Raw genomic sequence first — 16,511 nt, 5'->3', positions numbered from 1 at the left:
GGTTGAGAGAATGCCAAGAGTGTGCACAGCTGTCATCAAGGCAAAGGGTGGCTACTTTGACAAATCTCAAAAATAAAATATATTTTGATTTGTAATAAAACTTTTTGGGTTACTACATGATTCCATATGTGTTATTTCATCATTTTGATGTCTTCACCATTATAATGTAGAAAATAGTAAAAATAAAGAAAAACCCTTGAATGAGTAGGTGTCCAAACTTTTGACTGATACTCTATACTGGTCAGGTTTTAGACCAGGTCATAGCACTATCTCTGCTGGATCCCTAGTTATAAATTATGTGGTTAACTATATGGATTAAAGGTAACATTGTGCTGCCCTCTTCATTGACCTGTCAAAGGCTTCAATACTGTTGATCACTCACTGCTAATTCAGAGGCTTTCCTCAATTTGCCTAGACCAGGCTGCATTTAACAGTTTACAAATTACTTGACAGATAGAACTCAATGTGTATCTACTGATGGTGTTAAATCAACTTTCCTGGATATTACGAAAGGTGTCCCACAGAGGTCGATTCTGGGTCCTGTACTTTTTACTGTTTATATTAACAATATCGACATGTCTGTAGAACAAACTGTAACCTACACTTGTATGCCGATGATACTGTTGTGTATGCTATTGCCCCACCCGTTGACCAGGCTCTAACTGAACTACTTTATTGACCTGAAATTGGTATTGAATGCAGGTAAAACTAAGTATATGTTGTTCTCTAGCGCGCATAACAATGTACTTTGGATGGTGTCCATATTGATCGTATCTCTGCTTACAAATATCTGGGCATCTGGATACATGAAAAGCTGTCTTTTATAAAAAAGCATATGGATGAGTTAGTTAAGAAGCTATAAAGAAGCTGAGAATAAATATGTACTTCTTATATAGAAATAGGTCCTGCCTCTCACTAAATAGTAGAAAGCAGATTATTCAGTCGACATTCCTATTGGTCGTAGACTTTGTTGACATCATCTATATGAACACAGCTGCCATTTCATTAAAGTGATTAGATGCAGTTTATCAGATCGCACTGCTCTTTATTTTAAGCAACAATTTTTTGTACTCATCACTGCATTCTCTACCAGAAAGTTGGTTGGCCCTCTTTGATATCACGTAGGTTGATACATTGTTATATTTTCATTTATAAAGTCCTTTTACAAAAAGTCCCACTGTATGTAACATCATTACTTTAGACATAGGAGTTACCACCACCGGTCTCAGGGATGGTTAACTCTGGAAATTCCTTTGGTCTATAATGAGTGTTCCACAAATAAGGTGCAAGAAATCTTCAAAATCTTTTTTAATTTCATGCCTCTTGGGTAATTCAATTCAAAGCTGATTAAGGACCTTATTACTGATTTTATTTAGCCTTTATTTAACTAGGCAAGTCAGTTAAGAACAAATCCTTATTTACAATGACGGCTAAGGAACAGTGGGTTAACTGCCTTGGTCAGGGGCAGAATGACAGATTTTTACCTTGTCAGCTCGGGGATTCGATCCACCAACCTTTCGGTTACTGGCCCAACGCTCTAACTGTCGCCCATGATGAATGCGTTTGCTTTTTATGACCATTTAGTATTTATATTGATGTGTGTAATTTATGTAATCCAAGGCACATCTGTAAAAGACACCTTGGTCTCAGTATGAGATAAAATAAAGGTTAAATAGCCTATGCTACTGACTGTGGACTATGAAATGTGAAAAGGAGATGTTGGGTGGTGGAGAGTAGGGGTGGGAAAGAAAGGAGGGTGTTGTCTCACACAGTGTTGAATATCAGGTGAAGCGCGTCTCTAGCTGGTGCATTTCTCTGAGGGCAGCAGCAGCAGACAGATTCCTCAGGGAGCTACACCGGGTGTGTGCGTCTCGACATAACAGCCATAAATAGCCTACCGTCTGAATAGTTTGTCCAGTCCATACGAAAAATACATTTGCTTTGATCATACTTGTACTGTCAAAGAACGGTACTCGTTTGGGAGGCATTTAGGGATAACAAGGTAAGCCATTCCCATTTTTGCATGAAATGAATTTGATGAAATATTGTTGTTGAATTCTTATTCAAAACGAGCTGGTGGGAATGTGAGTCAACTCTGTTATTTCTAACTAAATTCAACATTTGCCTGTACCTATTGGATATTTGAGACTAGTGCAGAGACTAGTCTCAGATAAATAAATTAAAAGTAATGTACCCATCATTTGCTTTAATTATGTCTATAGCCTACTTATTCATGTTTAATCATTATGCTGTCCTTTTTGTCTGCTAAATGTGTCTACTTTTTGTCTATTATATTGTAACATGTAAATTATTATTGAAAGAAGTTATAACTTTCATTTTCTTCTTTTAACAGTTTGAGAGGAAATGTAATGAGAACTGTTGACTATAATTGGAATGCATTGGAATGCATGGTCTGCCCTCAGTCATTTGCATTTTCAAATGTCCTGCATCATTTCACATCTACTTGCTTTCAATTAAAATTCCAAAAAATGTGAGACTTTTACAAATAGCCAATCAAAAACCTTTGAAAATGCCATGAGATAGGCATGACATTAGTAGACTATAAACAATCAGAACACTGCCTAAGAAGCACATCACTTTGCTTACTCCTCCTATGTGTGGAATTTGTTTCACAATTGATCCTCAAAACATGCAATAAATCAATCAATTATAATGTACCATAAAAAAATGCTATATGTAATATTTCTATAAGACAATCAGTCAACTATGAGGACTTCCTGTGCTATGAGAAAGCTTTGGTGGCATCACCAAAACAGTTATTTTTCAATAGCACTGAATAGCTCAAACCATTGTTTGTGCACACAATAGTCTCAGGCTACATTTACACAGGCAGCCTAATTCTGATCTTTTTCCACTAATTGTTTTTTTGACCAGTAAGATCAGCTCTTTTGCCAATATTTGGGAAAAAATATCAGAATTGGGCTGCCTGTGTAAATGCAGTATATGAAGGCTGCAATATTCACTGATAGGCATGTGCAGAATAGCAAAACACCTGATGCTTGTTTGACATGCTAATATTTTTCTTTATGGAGACTAAAGTGGGAAAATCTGTCAAATCAATGATAACAATCCCAATCAATGAAAGTTCAAACCCACTAGGCACACACTGATTGGATCAATGTTGTTTCCATGTAATTCCAATGAAATACATGCCAATAAAATTTATTTCAATGACATTACGTTGAACCAACGTGAAATAGACGTTGAATTGACTTCTGTGCCCAGTGGTAAGGCTCAATCGATGATCAGGCTCTGATTAATACACTGCTCAAAAAAATAAAGGGAACACTAAAATAACACAGCCTAGATCTGAATGAATGAAATATTCTTATTAAATACTTTTTTATTTACATAGTTGAATGTGCTGACAACAAAATCACACAAAAAGTATCAATGGAAATCAAATTTATCAACCCATGGAGGTTTGGATTTGGAGTCACACTCAAAATTAAAGTGGAAAACCACACTACAGGCTGATCCAACTGATGATGAACGGATCTCCTCCCAGACCTGGACTAAAGCATCCGTCAACTCCTGGACAGTCTGTGGTGCAACGCCACGTTGGTGGATGGAGCGAGACATGATGTCCCAGATGTGCTCAATTGGATTCAGGTCTGGGGAACGGGCGGGCCAGTCCATAGCATCAATGCCTTCCTCTTGCAGGAACTGCTGACACACTCCAGCCACATGAGGTCTAGCATTGTCTTGCATTAGAAGGAACCCAGGGCCAACCGCACCAGCATATGGTCTCACAAGGGGTCTGAGGATCTCTTCTCGGTACCTAATGGCAGTCAGGCTACCTCTGGCGAGCACATGGAGGACTGTGTGGCCCCCCAAAGAAATGCCACCCCACACCATGACTGACCCACCGCCAAACCGGTCATGCTGGAGGATGTTGCAGGCAGCAGAACGTTCTCCACGGCGTCTCCAGACTCTGTCACGTCTGTCACATGTGCTCAGTGTGAACCTGCTTTCATCTGTGAAGAGCACAGGGCGCCAGTGGCGAATTTGCCAATCTTGGTGTTCTCTGGCAAATGCCAAACGTCCTGCACGGTGTTGGGCTGTAAGCACAACCCCCACCTGTGGACGTCGGGCCCTCATACCACCCTCATGGAGTCTGTTTCTGACCGTTTGAGCAGACACATGCACATTTGTGGCCTGCTGGAGGTCATTTTGCAGTGCTCTGGCAGTGCTCCTCCTGCTCCTCCTTGCACAAAGGCGGAGGTAGCGGTCCTGCTGCTGGGTTGTCCTACGGCCTCCTCCATGTCTCCTGATGTACTGGCCTGTCTCCTGGTAGCGCCTCCATGCTCTGGACACTACGCTGACAGACACAGCAAACCTTCTTGCCACAGCTCGCATTGATGTGCCATCCTGGATGAGCTGCACTACCTGAGCCACTTGTGTGGGTTGTAGACTCCGTCTCATGCTACCACGAGAGTGAAAGCACCGCCAGCATTCAAAAGTGACCAAAACATCAGCCAGGAAGCATAGGAACTGAGAAGTGGTCTGTGGTCACCACCTGCAGAACCACTCCTTTATTGGGGGTGTCTTGCTAATTGCCTATAATTTCCACCTGTTGTCTATTCCATTTGCACAACAGCATGTGAAATTTATTGTCAATCAGTGTTGCTTCCTAAGTGGACAGTTTGATTTCACAGAAGTGTGATTGACTTGGAGTTACATTGTGTTCTTTAAGTGTTCCCTTTATTTTTTTGAGCAGTGTATTTCACCTTGCATCAAAGACAAAGTAGTAGGCTACAGAACAAAGGAAATATGCGTCTCCAAACAGTTTAAAGAGCACCAAAAAGTGACTTGCCAAGTGTTTCGTAAGTGCCAGGTGCGTGCACTTAGACGCTTAGTATAAATTAAGATTGCTGAATATGCATTTATTGCATGGGGATCATTTATCATTAGGATGGCCTGGACAAAGGAAGCTGACAAAACAACATATGGCCACAGGAAAATGAAATGTAGGCCTATAATAATAACTTCCATGATCATAACTTTAAATTCTATGAAGCCTGGGTGCAGTGCCAGTCTGTTTCTGTTCTCATGTCACACATTTGACATGACTATGAGTGACAAAGAGTTAACATGATCGAACAGACTGGCACTCAAATGATACAAATGATATATGATGTATTTTCTGGTAGTGTCTAAGAATAATTATTTTGAGATTGAGGTTGCCCCAGCTGAGGTCAGCATTAGCTGTCTAGCAGTTTGATATCCTGCTTCACAAAGAGTCATACTGATTAGGACTTCAAGATATAGATTGCTGACATACTAGCAGGGGCGGACTGGGATAAGAATTCAGCCCTGGCATTTTATCCACACCAGCCCACGTCACAGTGCGCCTTCAACTAAAACAAATACAACATGTAAAAACACCACTGGAGATACAACTCTGCTCTAGCCATTTTGTTTGCCTCCTATTGCCCTGTCTTCTGTCTCAGCATCTTCTCTGCTGTCACTCTGTGCTTCTTCTTGTTCTTCTGTCTATCTGCCTGTCCGCTTAAGCCTTGTACGTTATAAAAGCCAAGCGACTTAGGCTATATTGCAAAGTAGTGCATGTCATATGTGTTCCCCTGAATCAACACCTCCCTTATGCATTATTAATATCACAGGGCTCCAGACTAACATTTTTCCCTGGTGTCACTGGTGCCACTTACTTTTACAGCTGGTGTCACCAGCCCATGATTTGGTTGGACCCAAGTCATTACTAATCATCTTATAAAGTCATTCAAAGTGCTTTATGAAGAAGTCTAATATTTCAACTACTGAGGTATTCAAGAAATACATTTTTTCATCGAACACTTCCAAGCAGGAATGCATGGTTCAAAATATTTTGCTATGCAACCTGATCCAGTGTTTATCAGGAATGTTGGTTTTACAATTAGACTATAGTTGCTATGTTTTAGGACTTAATCATTTCCAGATTTTTTTTCTTCAATCGAGATGAATTGCATCTTTATGCACCTTTTATATTGGGGTTTAACACCTGAGGAAGTGGAACCTTACAACACATAACTAGATCGCTAATCTGCCGCTAGTAACAGTAAATTGAATGTCCCAAAAAAAAAACTTTGCAGTTGTAGGCTACTACCCATGAGACCTATTGCGAGTTTGAATCTCATCACAGACAACTTTAGCATTTTAGCTAATTAGCAACTTTCCAGCTACCTACTACTTTTTAGCTACTTTGCAACTTCTTAGCATGTTAGCAAACCCTTCCCTAACCCTAATTGTAACCTTTTTAGCTAACCCTTCCCCTAACCTTAACTCTAACCTTAAACATTTAACCTAACTCCTAAACTTAACCCTAACCTTAACCCTAAACCAGCAAACATTAGCCAGCTAGCTAACCTGGATGTATGGAAAGAATAATGCGAGATGCTCTGAGACCAGCTCAATGCTATCTTCTAATCGTACTATAGCACAAGAGACTTCAGCAATATGTGACAGCCTTATGAAATGTATTGGAAGTTCACAAGTAATACGATAACTGAAGAAATGTTGCGACTGTGAGCAATGAACAGGACACAACTAGACGTTTCAGTGGTCTTTGGTTGAAGTGGTGCCCTGAAGTCCCTGAAGAAATAAGGTTGCATTTCTCTAGTGAGTAGAGATCACATTGAATGGTCTTTAGTGTTTTGTGGGTCTCGGGTTAATCAATCATCTTTACTCTACATCAACTGTCTTTGAATGTTTACCTGTCCTTTAGCTGTTTTAACTCCAGTCCTTTAAATAGACTGTACTGTATATGTAAGGGTACATTGTGGATACATCAATATTATGTATTGCTCTACAGACTGCTTGATGATCATGACAGTCATCCTCGTGTTGAGTCATTCTGAGTCATACACACACCTAGAGGTAGGTTAGGTCTCCCATACTTATGGTCATGTAATCATCCATCTAAGGCACAGCCAGCTTTAGATCCCCAGCCGGTTCTTTAAAAAAAATCTCATATCAAACCTTCTGGGCATCAAAACAACCTCTTTTTGGCCCAACCTCTCAGGCTTCTATTGCCAACCCCCCAAATCGGGTGCCAAACTAAGGAGCAGGCAGGCATACTGTACCAACTCCCCGAACTGTCAGAACCGGACACTTATTAAGTCCAACAGCTCAAAGAAAAATGACAATACTCATTCCATATTACTGAACCAGGCATAACAACCCATCTCTTTGCTTGTCTTTGATCCTGCTGGACCATTTGACCAGCATTGCATTGCGATGGCTCTATCACTTTCCCCTTTCCTGCTACACCAACATTTATCTCATCCAATGACATGCGAAATCTCCAACACGTACACCCAGAGTGGTATTGAGTGGAATTATCAGTCCGCTGCCCTTCAGAACTTTAATGCACTGCCCTCTGTACAGTTCAATCCCTGGCCTGTCATCTAGCTGCTGAGTAACTATAGGGAGCTGTGTGTGAAAATTAGCCTGTCTCAGTACTCACACACAGCCCGTTACAGAGACCAGCACATGTTGTTGCCTGATTTATGAAAATGTGCTTTTGTTTTATATATCTATTTATTTTCATAACCTTTATGCTTTGTTGGTTTCCCTCATAACTTATGTCTTGACAACCAATGATTCTGTGTCAGTGGAGCTGCTGTTTGAAGTCAATGGTTTTATGTATCAGGAGGCGAATCGACAGATACATTTCAGTAATGTTGTTTGGATGAAAAGTAAATAGAAAATGCTATGTTTCTTGAAGCGGGACCTCTTGTTTACTCTGGCGGCATTGTAATGATGTGTGAAGTGAGGAAATCTTTACAGAGAACCTCACTCTTGAGGAAGAATATATTTGCTAGTCTAATGCATATTTACAGCACGCCCATCATCTTATATATATATATATATATATATATATATATATATATATATATATATATTGCTGTGTTGTGGTTTTATCTAGGATTATTATCAACATTTTGAATATCGTTTAATGTAATGGATGCCTGGCATATGGTTGTACTATGACGAATGCTTACTCAGTCTCAGGCTTATTCAGTCTTATTTGCAACAGTGACTACATTTAGCTTTTGCCATTCTATAAAACAGGGATGGAGCCTGGGGGATGGCTTGTTTATTAACTGCTCTCTCTCTACTGTGTTTTTAGTGGGACTTCTGTTCAATGAAAACATCCCTCCAGCAAGTTTCTATCATGCCATTTCAGTCCCATCGTGAAAGAGACACCGTAAACATATCGGATCTTGACTTTATGACCCAGAAGGCCCTGCAGCCAAACTCCAAAGACAGATGGCGCAACAAGCAGTGACAGTGCTGAAGATTCACTATCCTGACCTGTCAGTGTTTTTAATGTTACTGCCAAGGACATGTGATTTGTGCAGGCATTGGCAAGGGCTCATGCCTCATAGCATTAAAGATCTGTGATTGAAAAGGTACAAACTTCTCCAGTCTTGAGTCACAAGAAGGGGAAATACAAAATGGTGGACTCCCAATGCCGGTGCGGAAGTTTGCATTTAACCAAACATGACAGTCAATCCCAAAGACATTCAACTAGTGAATGAACCGTAAATAAACCCAAAATGGTTCCCTCAGATGAGAACATCACGTTCCCTGTGTCAGAAAGCTGTCCCAACTGCAGTTCCTCCTCCTTCGCTGAGGTGGATATCACTAAGGCGGTGACCCTGGGCCTGGTGATGGGGGTGTTTGTCATCTTCGGGGTTCTCGGTAACATCCTGGTTATCCTGTCTGTGGTGTGCCACCACCACCTACGCTCCGTCACGCACTACTTCATCGCCAACCTTGCGGCGGCAGACCTGCTCCTGAGCTCCACCGTGCTGCCGTTCTCTGCCACCTCGGAGGTCCTAGGCCGCTGGGTGTTTGGCCGGTCTTTCTGCAGTGCCTGGGCCGCCCTGGATGTTCTCTGCTGCACTGCCTCTATCCTCAGCCTGTGTGTCATCTCTGTTGACCGCTACCTAGCAGTCAGCTACCCGCTGCACTACCCTGCCATGGCCACTGGGCGGCGCGGCCTGGTCGCAGTGGCAGCTCTCTGGGGCCTCTCGGCAGCCATATCCGTAGGTCCACTCTTCGGCTGGAAGGAGCCCGACCCAGAGGACGAGACTGAGTGCCGGATCACAGAGGAACCGGGTTATGCTATTTTCTCTGCCCTGGGGTCGTTCTATGTGCCACTAGCTGTCATCCTGGCCATGTATTGCAAGGTGTATGTGGTGGCCAAGCGGAAGACTCGAGACCTGAGGGAGGGAAGGAAGAGGGAGGGGGGGATGCATACAGAGGGAGAGGGAGTGACACTGAGGATTCATCGGGGAAATGCCCCTGCTAAGCCAGAGGGGCAAGAGGAGGAGGGAGAGAAATGCATCATGAGGCGGAGACGCACCACCTTCGCCCTCATGCACCTGCTGAAATTCTCCCGAGAGAAGAGGGCAGCCAAGACTCTGGGCATTGTGGTTGGCTGCTTCGTTCTCTGCTGGCTGCCCTTCTTCCTGGTTATGCCCATAGGTGGGTATCCCACAATGCCTTTCCTTGCTCTCCCTATTTGCTGCTACCTGCCTTTGTTTTGAATTGCATGGAAATGAAAAAGTGAATGCGATATGAAAATGAAAGCAGATACAGAAACGTTTAATATGAAAAACACAAGTCTAATCAAATGTGGAATAGCAGTATCATAGGGAGTAACATAGAGCTGGGAATTGCCAGGGACCTCACGATACAATATTATCACAATACTAAGGTGCCGATACGATTCTCACAATTCTATATGTATTGCGATCCGATACTACGATTTTATGCAATTTGATATTCCAAACATATTGCTCACCATGTCTGCTGCAGCGGGACAAGAGAGAGTCATGAGAAAACAAGTTTTGATCAGTCATGGAAATAAAAGCGCCAAAAACACATTGGCTCACCATTTAAAAAGAAGATAAATGAAGCTAGAGAAGAAGAAATGCCTGAGATTTGAAATTGATACGTAAGGGAAAATCAAGTCTGAAATGTCAAAATGAAAATCACAAACTTCATAAGCCTTTTTAACTTCAAATACAATACAACTTTTAGGTGTCCTGCATTGCAGGGAGAGTTCTCCTGCAACAGGGAGATCAAATTACGATCATACATCTGTACAGCCGACTAGCGCTAGCTAATGTTAACTACCTACCTCTTTTTTTTTGTAGATACTTGGAGTCATAGAATATATTATAATATCGCCAAAAATAATCTTGCGATACTCTACTGTATAGATTCCCCCCCTCCCATCACTAGAATAACATCACTGAATGAATTAGCATTTTTCTCAAGAAAATAATCCCTAGAACTGATTTCCCATAGCAGCATATAAAGCCCCCTTACTGGATAGAGTGTGATTGCCAATGCCTGACTCACAATGTGTCATTTTCTAGTCAGGGAAGCTTCCCTTCCAAATCTCTTAAAAATCAACCCCACCACTCAACTCTATTGAACTGTGAAATGTAAATCTTAACCTCTCAATGGAAAAGCACAAAATTGAATGGAAATGAATGCTTTTGAGACTGAAAGAGGGAATAAGCCACAGGACCTATTTTCTGCATATTTCCTGCCACAGTGCACAAAAAACAATGTTAGGAGCCGTAAACAAATGCAACCCTCTATTATAGAAATTCAGCACCAAAATCACTGGTGTTAGCTTAGCCATGGGATGAGTCATGTATAACAATTGTTCAGTGATTTGAAAGATAAGAGCTATACACTGAGTGTACCAAACATTAAGAACACCTGCTCTTTCCATGACGTAGACTGACCAGGTGAATCCAGGTGAAAGCAATGATTCCTTATTGATGTTACTTGTTAAATCCACTTCAATCAGTGTAGATGAAGGGCAGGAGACAGGTTAAAGAAGGATTTTTAAGCCTTGAGACAATTGAGAAGTGGATTGTGTGCCATTCAGAGGGTGAATGGGAAAGACAAAATATTTAAGTGCCTTTGAACAGGGTATGGTAGTAGGTGCCAGGTTCAACAGTTTGTGTCAAGAACTGTAATGCTGCTGGATTTTTCACGCTCAACAGTTCCCACAGAATGGTCCGCCACCCAAAGGACATCCAGCCAACTTGACACAACTGTGGGAAGCATTGGAGTCAACATGGGCCAGCATCCCTGTGGAATGCTTTCGACACCTTGTAGAGTCCATGCCCTGACGAATTGAGGCTGTTCTGAGGGTAAAAAAACAATATGTTTTTGTCCACTCAGTACAAATGATCATGTGATGATAGATGTACAGTCAAACCCAACGTTGCCTCACAGCTGTCATCAACATCGTTAATACCCCCACAAGCCTGTGAGAATGTGATTAATGAAATGCCATATAATGGCTACGCAGACTTTAATATCCTTGATTGAGGATCCGACAGATCTGTAATTCAAGATTATATGGAGATTAGGGTTGAACTAATTTACTGTAAATTAACAGATTATCAAAAGGCCTGCTGATGGTCTGGTTCCCGAATACACCTCCTTTGGTCTTGGGAAGTGTAGCTGATTCTATTCAGATTCTGTGCACTTCTAATCCTACTTTAGAATTCATTTATACACAATTTCTTGATGGAAATTCAATGAGTCCGATGTTGGAATAGCCTTTTGATTGATTTGTGTTTCATTGTAAACATAACAACAGAGTCTATGACCCTGGTCTCCCCTCTTGAATGCTCCGTATACTTGTCTGTTTTCTTTAGTTGTACATCAGGAATTCAATTACTGCCATGGAGAAGCAGAGCAAATGAAATACCAGTGCTAAACCGAATAGGGTTATACTTCAGGGAAGAAATGAAATGAACAAAAACACGATTCATTCTTTTATTCCAAAGCCATTATAAGCAACAACCATAAAGGGCATGATGTTGTGCGCAGTAAGCCGGCGCCCCACAATCACCCTTCATCTTTCCAAGGCAGCAAAGCCTTACTGGAGTCATGCATTTCAATAGAAACAGAACTTCAGACCTGCGAGCACAATATTCTATGTCAAAGCTAATGCCCCTGAGATTCTCAGACTATAGGAATGAAAGAGTTGAATGTTTTAGACCTTTAGAGACAAAGCTCTTCAGATAGAGAGATACAGGTACACTACCGATCAAAAGGTTGGACATTCAATCATGTAGTAACCAAATAAGTGTTAATAAACAAATCAATATATATTTTGGATTTGAGATTCTTGAAGTAGCTACCCTTTTCCTTGATGACGGGCTTTGCACACTCTTGGCATTGTCTTAACCAGCATCATGAGGTAGTCACCTGGAATGCATTTAAGTTATCAGGTCTGCCTTCTTAAAAGTTAATTTGTGGAATTTCTTTCCTTAATGTGTTTGAGCCAATCAGTTGTGCTGTGACATGGTAGGGGGGTATACAGAAGAATGCCCTATTTGGTAAAAGACCAAGTCCATATTATGGCAAGAACAGATCAAATTAGCAAGGAGAAACGACAATCCATCATTACTTTAAGACATGAAGGTCAGTCAATACGGAACATTTCAAGAACTTTGAAAGTTTCTTCAAGTGCAGTCTCAAATACCATCAGGCGATATGATGAAACTGGCTCTCATGAGGACCACCACAGGAATGGAAGTCCCAGAGTTACCTCTGCTGCAGAGGATAAGTTCATTAGAGTTACCAGCCTCATAAATTGCAGCCCAAATAAATGCTTCACAGAGTTCAAGTAACAGACACATCTCAACATCAACTATTCAGAGGAGACTGCGTGAATCAGGCCTTCATTGTCAAATTGCTGAATAGTAACCGCTACTAAACGACAACAATAATAAGAAGAGACTTGCTTGGGCCAAGAAACACGAGCAATGAACATTAGACTGGTGGATATCTGTCCTTTGGTCTGATGAGTATACATTTGTGAATTTTGGTTCCAACTGCCATGTCTTTGTGAGACGCAGAGTAGGTGAACGGATGATCTCCGCATGTGTGGTTCCCACCATGAAGCATGGAGGAGGAGGTGTGACGGTGTGGGGGTGCTTTGCTGGTGACACTGTGATTTATTTGGAATTCAAGGCACACTTAACCAGCATTGGTACCACAGCATTATGCAGTGATATGCCATCCCATCTGGTTTGCACTTAGTGGGACTATCATTTGTTTTTCAACAGGACAATGACCCAACCCACCTTCAGGCTGTGTAAGGGCTATTTGACCAATAAGGAGAGTGATGGAGTGCTGCATCAGATGACCTGGCCTCCACAATCAACTGACCTCAACCCAATTGAGATGGTTTGGGATGAGTTGGACCGCAGGGTAAAGGAAAAGCTGCCAACAAGTGCTCAGCATATGTGGGAACTCCTTCAAGAATGTTGGAAAAGCATTCCAGGTGAAGCTGTTTGAGATAATGCCAAGAATGTGCAAAGCTGTCATCAAGGCAAAGGGTGGCTATTTGAAGAATCTCAAATATAAAATATATTTTGATTTGTTTCACAGTTTTTGGGTTACTACATGATTGCATATGTGTTATTTCATAGTTTTGATGTTTTAACTATTATTCTACAATGTAGAAAATAGTAAAATAAAGAAAAACCCTTGAATGAGAAAGTATTCTAAAACTTTTGACTGGTAGTGTATGTTGGCCTTACATACATCTTATCAGATAACCTTGAAGTAAGTACACGGTGAACACAAGAATGTCTGAGCTGCCTCTGCTCATCCTCTTGCTGTATTCAATACAGATAAGGGTCAATAGGAAATGCAAATGATTCATATAGACGTTGTGAACTACTGTACTTGCTATATTGACAGATCCGTTTGTGTGTGATTTCTGTCTGTGTTCTTTCCACAGGCTCCATATTCCCATCGTACAGGCCATCTGACACCATATTTAAGATCACATTCTGGCTGGGCTACCTCAACAGCTGTATCAACCCCATTATCTATCCCTGCTTCAGCCAGGAGTTCCAGAGGGCCTTCCTCAACGTTCTGCATGGACGCTGCCTCAGACAGGGTGGCAGGAGCACCAAGTCTCTGGGGTTTGCTCCTTCCTATAGTCCCAGTCCTGGTCCATCGTCTCTTTTTAGATCCCAGCCTCACGCCTCCTCCTCCTCCACCCCCCCTACCCAGCCACGCCGAGCCGCCTCCCCAGCATCTCACGCCTCCTTCTCAGGCTGCTGGAGGACCTTCTCTGGCTCATCTTCCTCGGTGGGGGTGCCAGGCCATACCCAAAGTAACCGGGTCCACAGTAAAAGCCTGCTGAAGGTGTGGTGTTTTGCAGCGGGGGAGAACCCGTCCCAACAGGGTGCTGCTTGCCTGAGCCCCTCAGCCCCTGGTGCTACATGTCAAACGAAAGTCCATTGCCACTCCCTGGGAGCAAGAGGGGAGGCTGTCTGACTGGGAACACTAAAGGATTCTGGGTAATTAAAATTTCCCCCAGTTCTGGGAAAATAATGTGGCACTTATTGGCATGAAGTTAAGACGTCTCTCTCGAGACCTGCTGGAATCAGTCAGTACAGCTATTGACATAAAGCTGATGTGTCTTCATGTTTTGGGAAATGGGAGAGAGTACACCCACTGAAGAAGATACTGTAACACACCTGGAGGTAGAGATGTACTGTACTGTATGTGCTTCACTGTAGATTGATGTACAGTATGAATCAAAAGGATACACAGTGTCAGTACAGAAACTGAATAAAGAGTACTGAGTCAGTAAAGAGACCAGGGTTGGGGAGTAGCTGATTACATGTAATCAGTTACACGCAATCGGATTACAAAAAACTGTAACTGCAATCAATTATGTTACCAACTAAAATATTGTAATCAGATTACAGATACTTTAGAAAAACTAGATTACTTCTTGGATTACTTTTAAATTCAGAAAGGCTGTTTGTGAAAAAATACATTATGACACCTTCCTGTTTTCTCAAATCAAAATAAAATAAAATTGAATTTGTCACATGCGCCGAATACAACAGGTGTAGACCTAACTGTGAAATGCTTACTTACAAGCCCTTAATTAAACAACAATGCAGTTTTAAGAAAAATAAGAATTAAGAAAATATTGACTAAATAAACTAAAGTTTAAAAAATACAAGAGTAACAATAACGAGGCTATATACAGGGGCTACCAGTACCAAGTCAATGTGCGGGGGTACAGGTTAGTCGAAGTAATTGAGGTAATATGTACGTGTAGGTAGGGGTAAAGTGACTATGCATAGACTATAAACAGCGAGTAGCGGGCTCAATGCACATAGTCCGGGTAGCCATTTGATTAGCTGTTCAGCAGCTTGACGGTCGAAGCTGTTAAGAAGCCTTTTGGACCTAGACTTGGCACTCCAGTCCTGCTTGTCGTGCGGTAGCAGAGGGAACAGTCTATGACTAGTGTGGCTGGAGTCTTTGGCAATTTTTAGGGCCTTCCTCTGACATTCAATTCAGCATTGATAAAAAGGAACAAGTTTAAGATCGTTCACACACCAAATGTGTTTGATGTATCCTTTTTGTCTTGTTCTGATGTCTCTTAAGGGGAAAGTAATCCAAAAGTACCTGAAAGTAATCAGATTACGTTACTGAGTTTGGGTAATCGCAAAGTTACGTTACTGATTACAATTTTGGACAGGTAACTAGTAACTGTAACAGATTCCATTTAGAAAGTAACCTACCTAAACTTGACAGAGACTGAATGAAAATGTGCTTTCAGGTCACCGAAGATGATTATTTGAGGATGATGTCCATACATAGGTTCAATTTACCATCCATACTGCTACCTTTTTTTGGACAATATTTATGACAAGCTTACCATCATATGCAGTTTTCACGGTGCTTTGTACAAAAAAATGTCACGCGTGCTCGGCTCTTACTATGTAAAGTAGCTACTGTGCTGCTGGTGTGCATGCTTGTGTCTTGTGACAGTGGTCTCTTTCTTTACCTACTCAAATAGCAGAAGAACATGCACAGCTAGATACTCCGACACACTAGACCCAGAGAATGAGCCAAATACCTGCTATGCATTGCAGGATGTTATAGTTCATTGATCAGTAAAGATAAAGTCCGTAAGAGTCTGTGTAACCCATTTCAATATTAAATGCAATGGAAATTGTGTAAAATATAGAAAATATGTATTATTATGCCTCTCTCCAATCATAGTTGAATATGTCACTGTATCTGCACCAATCCTCAATGAAAATTAGACATGTCACCTGTTGTTTTGCCTGTGTGATGAATAATTATAATCAGGAATGCATGGCCTTTTTTAGCTGTTAGTCATCCCTCAATACATAGTATTCCAAACATTAGGAACACCTTCCTAATATTGAGTTGCATCCCCCTCATCCCTTTTGTCCTCAGAACAGCCTCAATTTGTCTACAAGGTGTCGAAAGTATTCCTCAGGGATGTTGGCTCCAATGCTTCCCACAGTTGTGTCAAGTTGGCTGGATGTCCTTTGGGTGGTGGACCATTCTTGATCCACACGGGAAACTGTTGAATGTGAAAAACCCAACAGCATGGCAGTTCTTGACACAAACCGGTGCGCCTGGCACCTACTACC

General features: G+C 41.6%; 1 protein-coding gene across 1 annotated transcript; it reads left to right on the top strand.

The window, feature by feature from the left end:
- Positions 1 to 1,737: 1,737 nt before the first annotated feature.
- Positions 1,738 to 16,162, top strand: LOC109868578 (alpha-1A adrenergic receptor-like). The gene is made up of 3 exons (XM_020458233.2): positions 1,738 to 2,002; positions 8,150 to 9,513; positions 13,817 to 16,162. Exons 2-3 carry the CDS (start codon positions 8,580 to 8,582, stop codon positions 14,359 to 14,361), a joined length of 1,479 nt encoding a protein of 492 aa, XP_020313822.1. The 5' UTR covers positions 1,738 to 2,002; positions 8,150 to 8,579; the 3' UTR covers positions 14,362 to 16,162.
- Positions 16,163 to 16,511: the final 349 nt, after the last annotated feature.

Source organism: Oncorhynchus kisutch, linkage group LG23 (genome assembly GCF_002021735.2).
Source record: "Oncorhynchus kisutch isolate 150728-3 linkage group LG23, Okis_V2, whole genome shotgun sequence".
NCBI classification, from domain to species: domain Eukaryota; kingdom Metazoa; phylum Chordata; class Actinopteri; order Salmoniformes; family Salmonidae; genus Oncorhynchus; species Oncorhynchus kisutch.
The sequence above is the reverse complement of the archived record's forward strand: the minus strand, read 5'-3'. Positions and strand labels throughout refer to the sequence as shown.

What these genes read in the sequence shown, in the direction of transcription:
- LOC109868578 (XM_020458233.2), top strand. Translation starts at nt 8,580, where the DNA reads ATGGTTCCCTCAGATGAGAACATCACGTTCCCTGTGTCAGAAAGCTGT. An exon ending in CTTCCTGGTTATGCCCATAG is followed by an intron (nt 9,514 to 13,816) that starts GTGGGTATCCCA and finishes TTCTTTCCACAG; the next exon opens with GCTCCATATTCCCATCGTAC.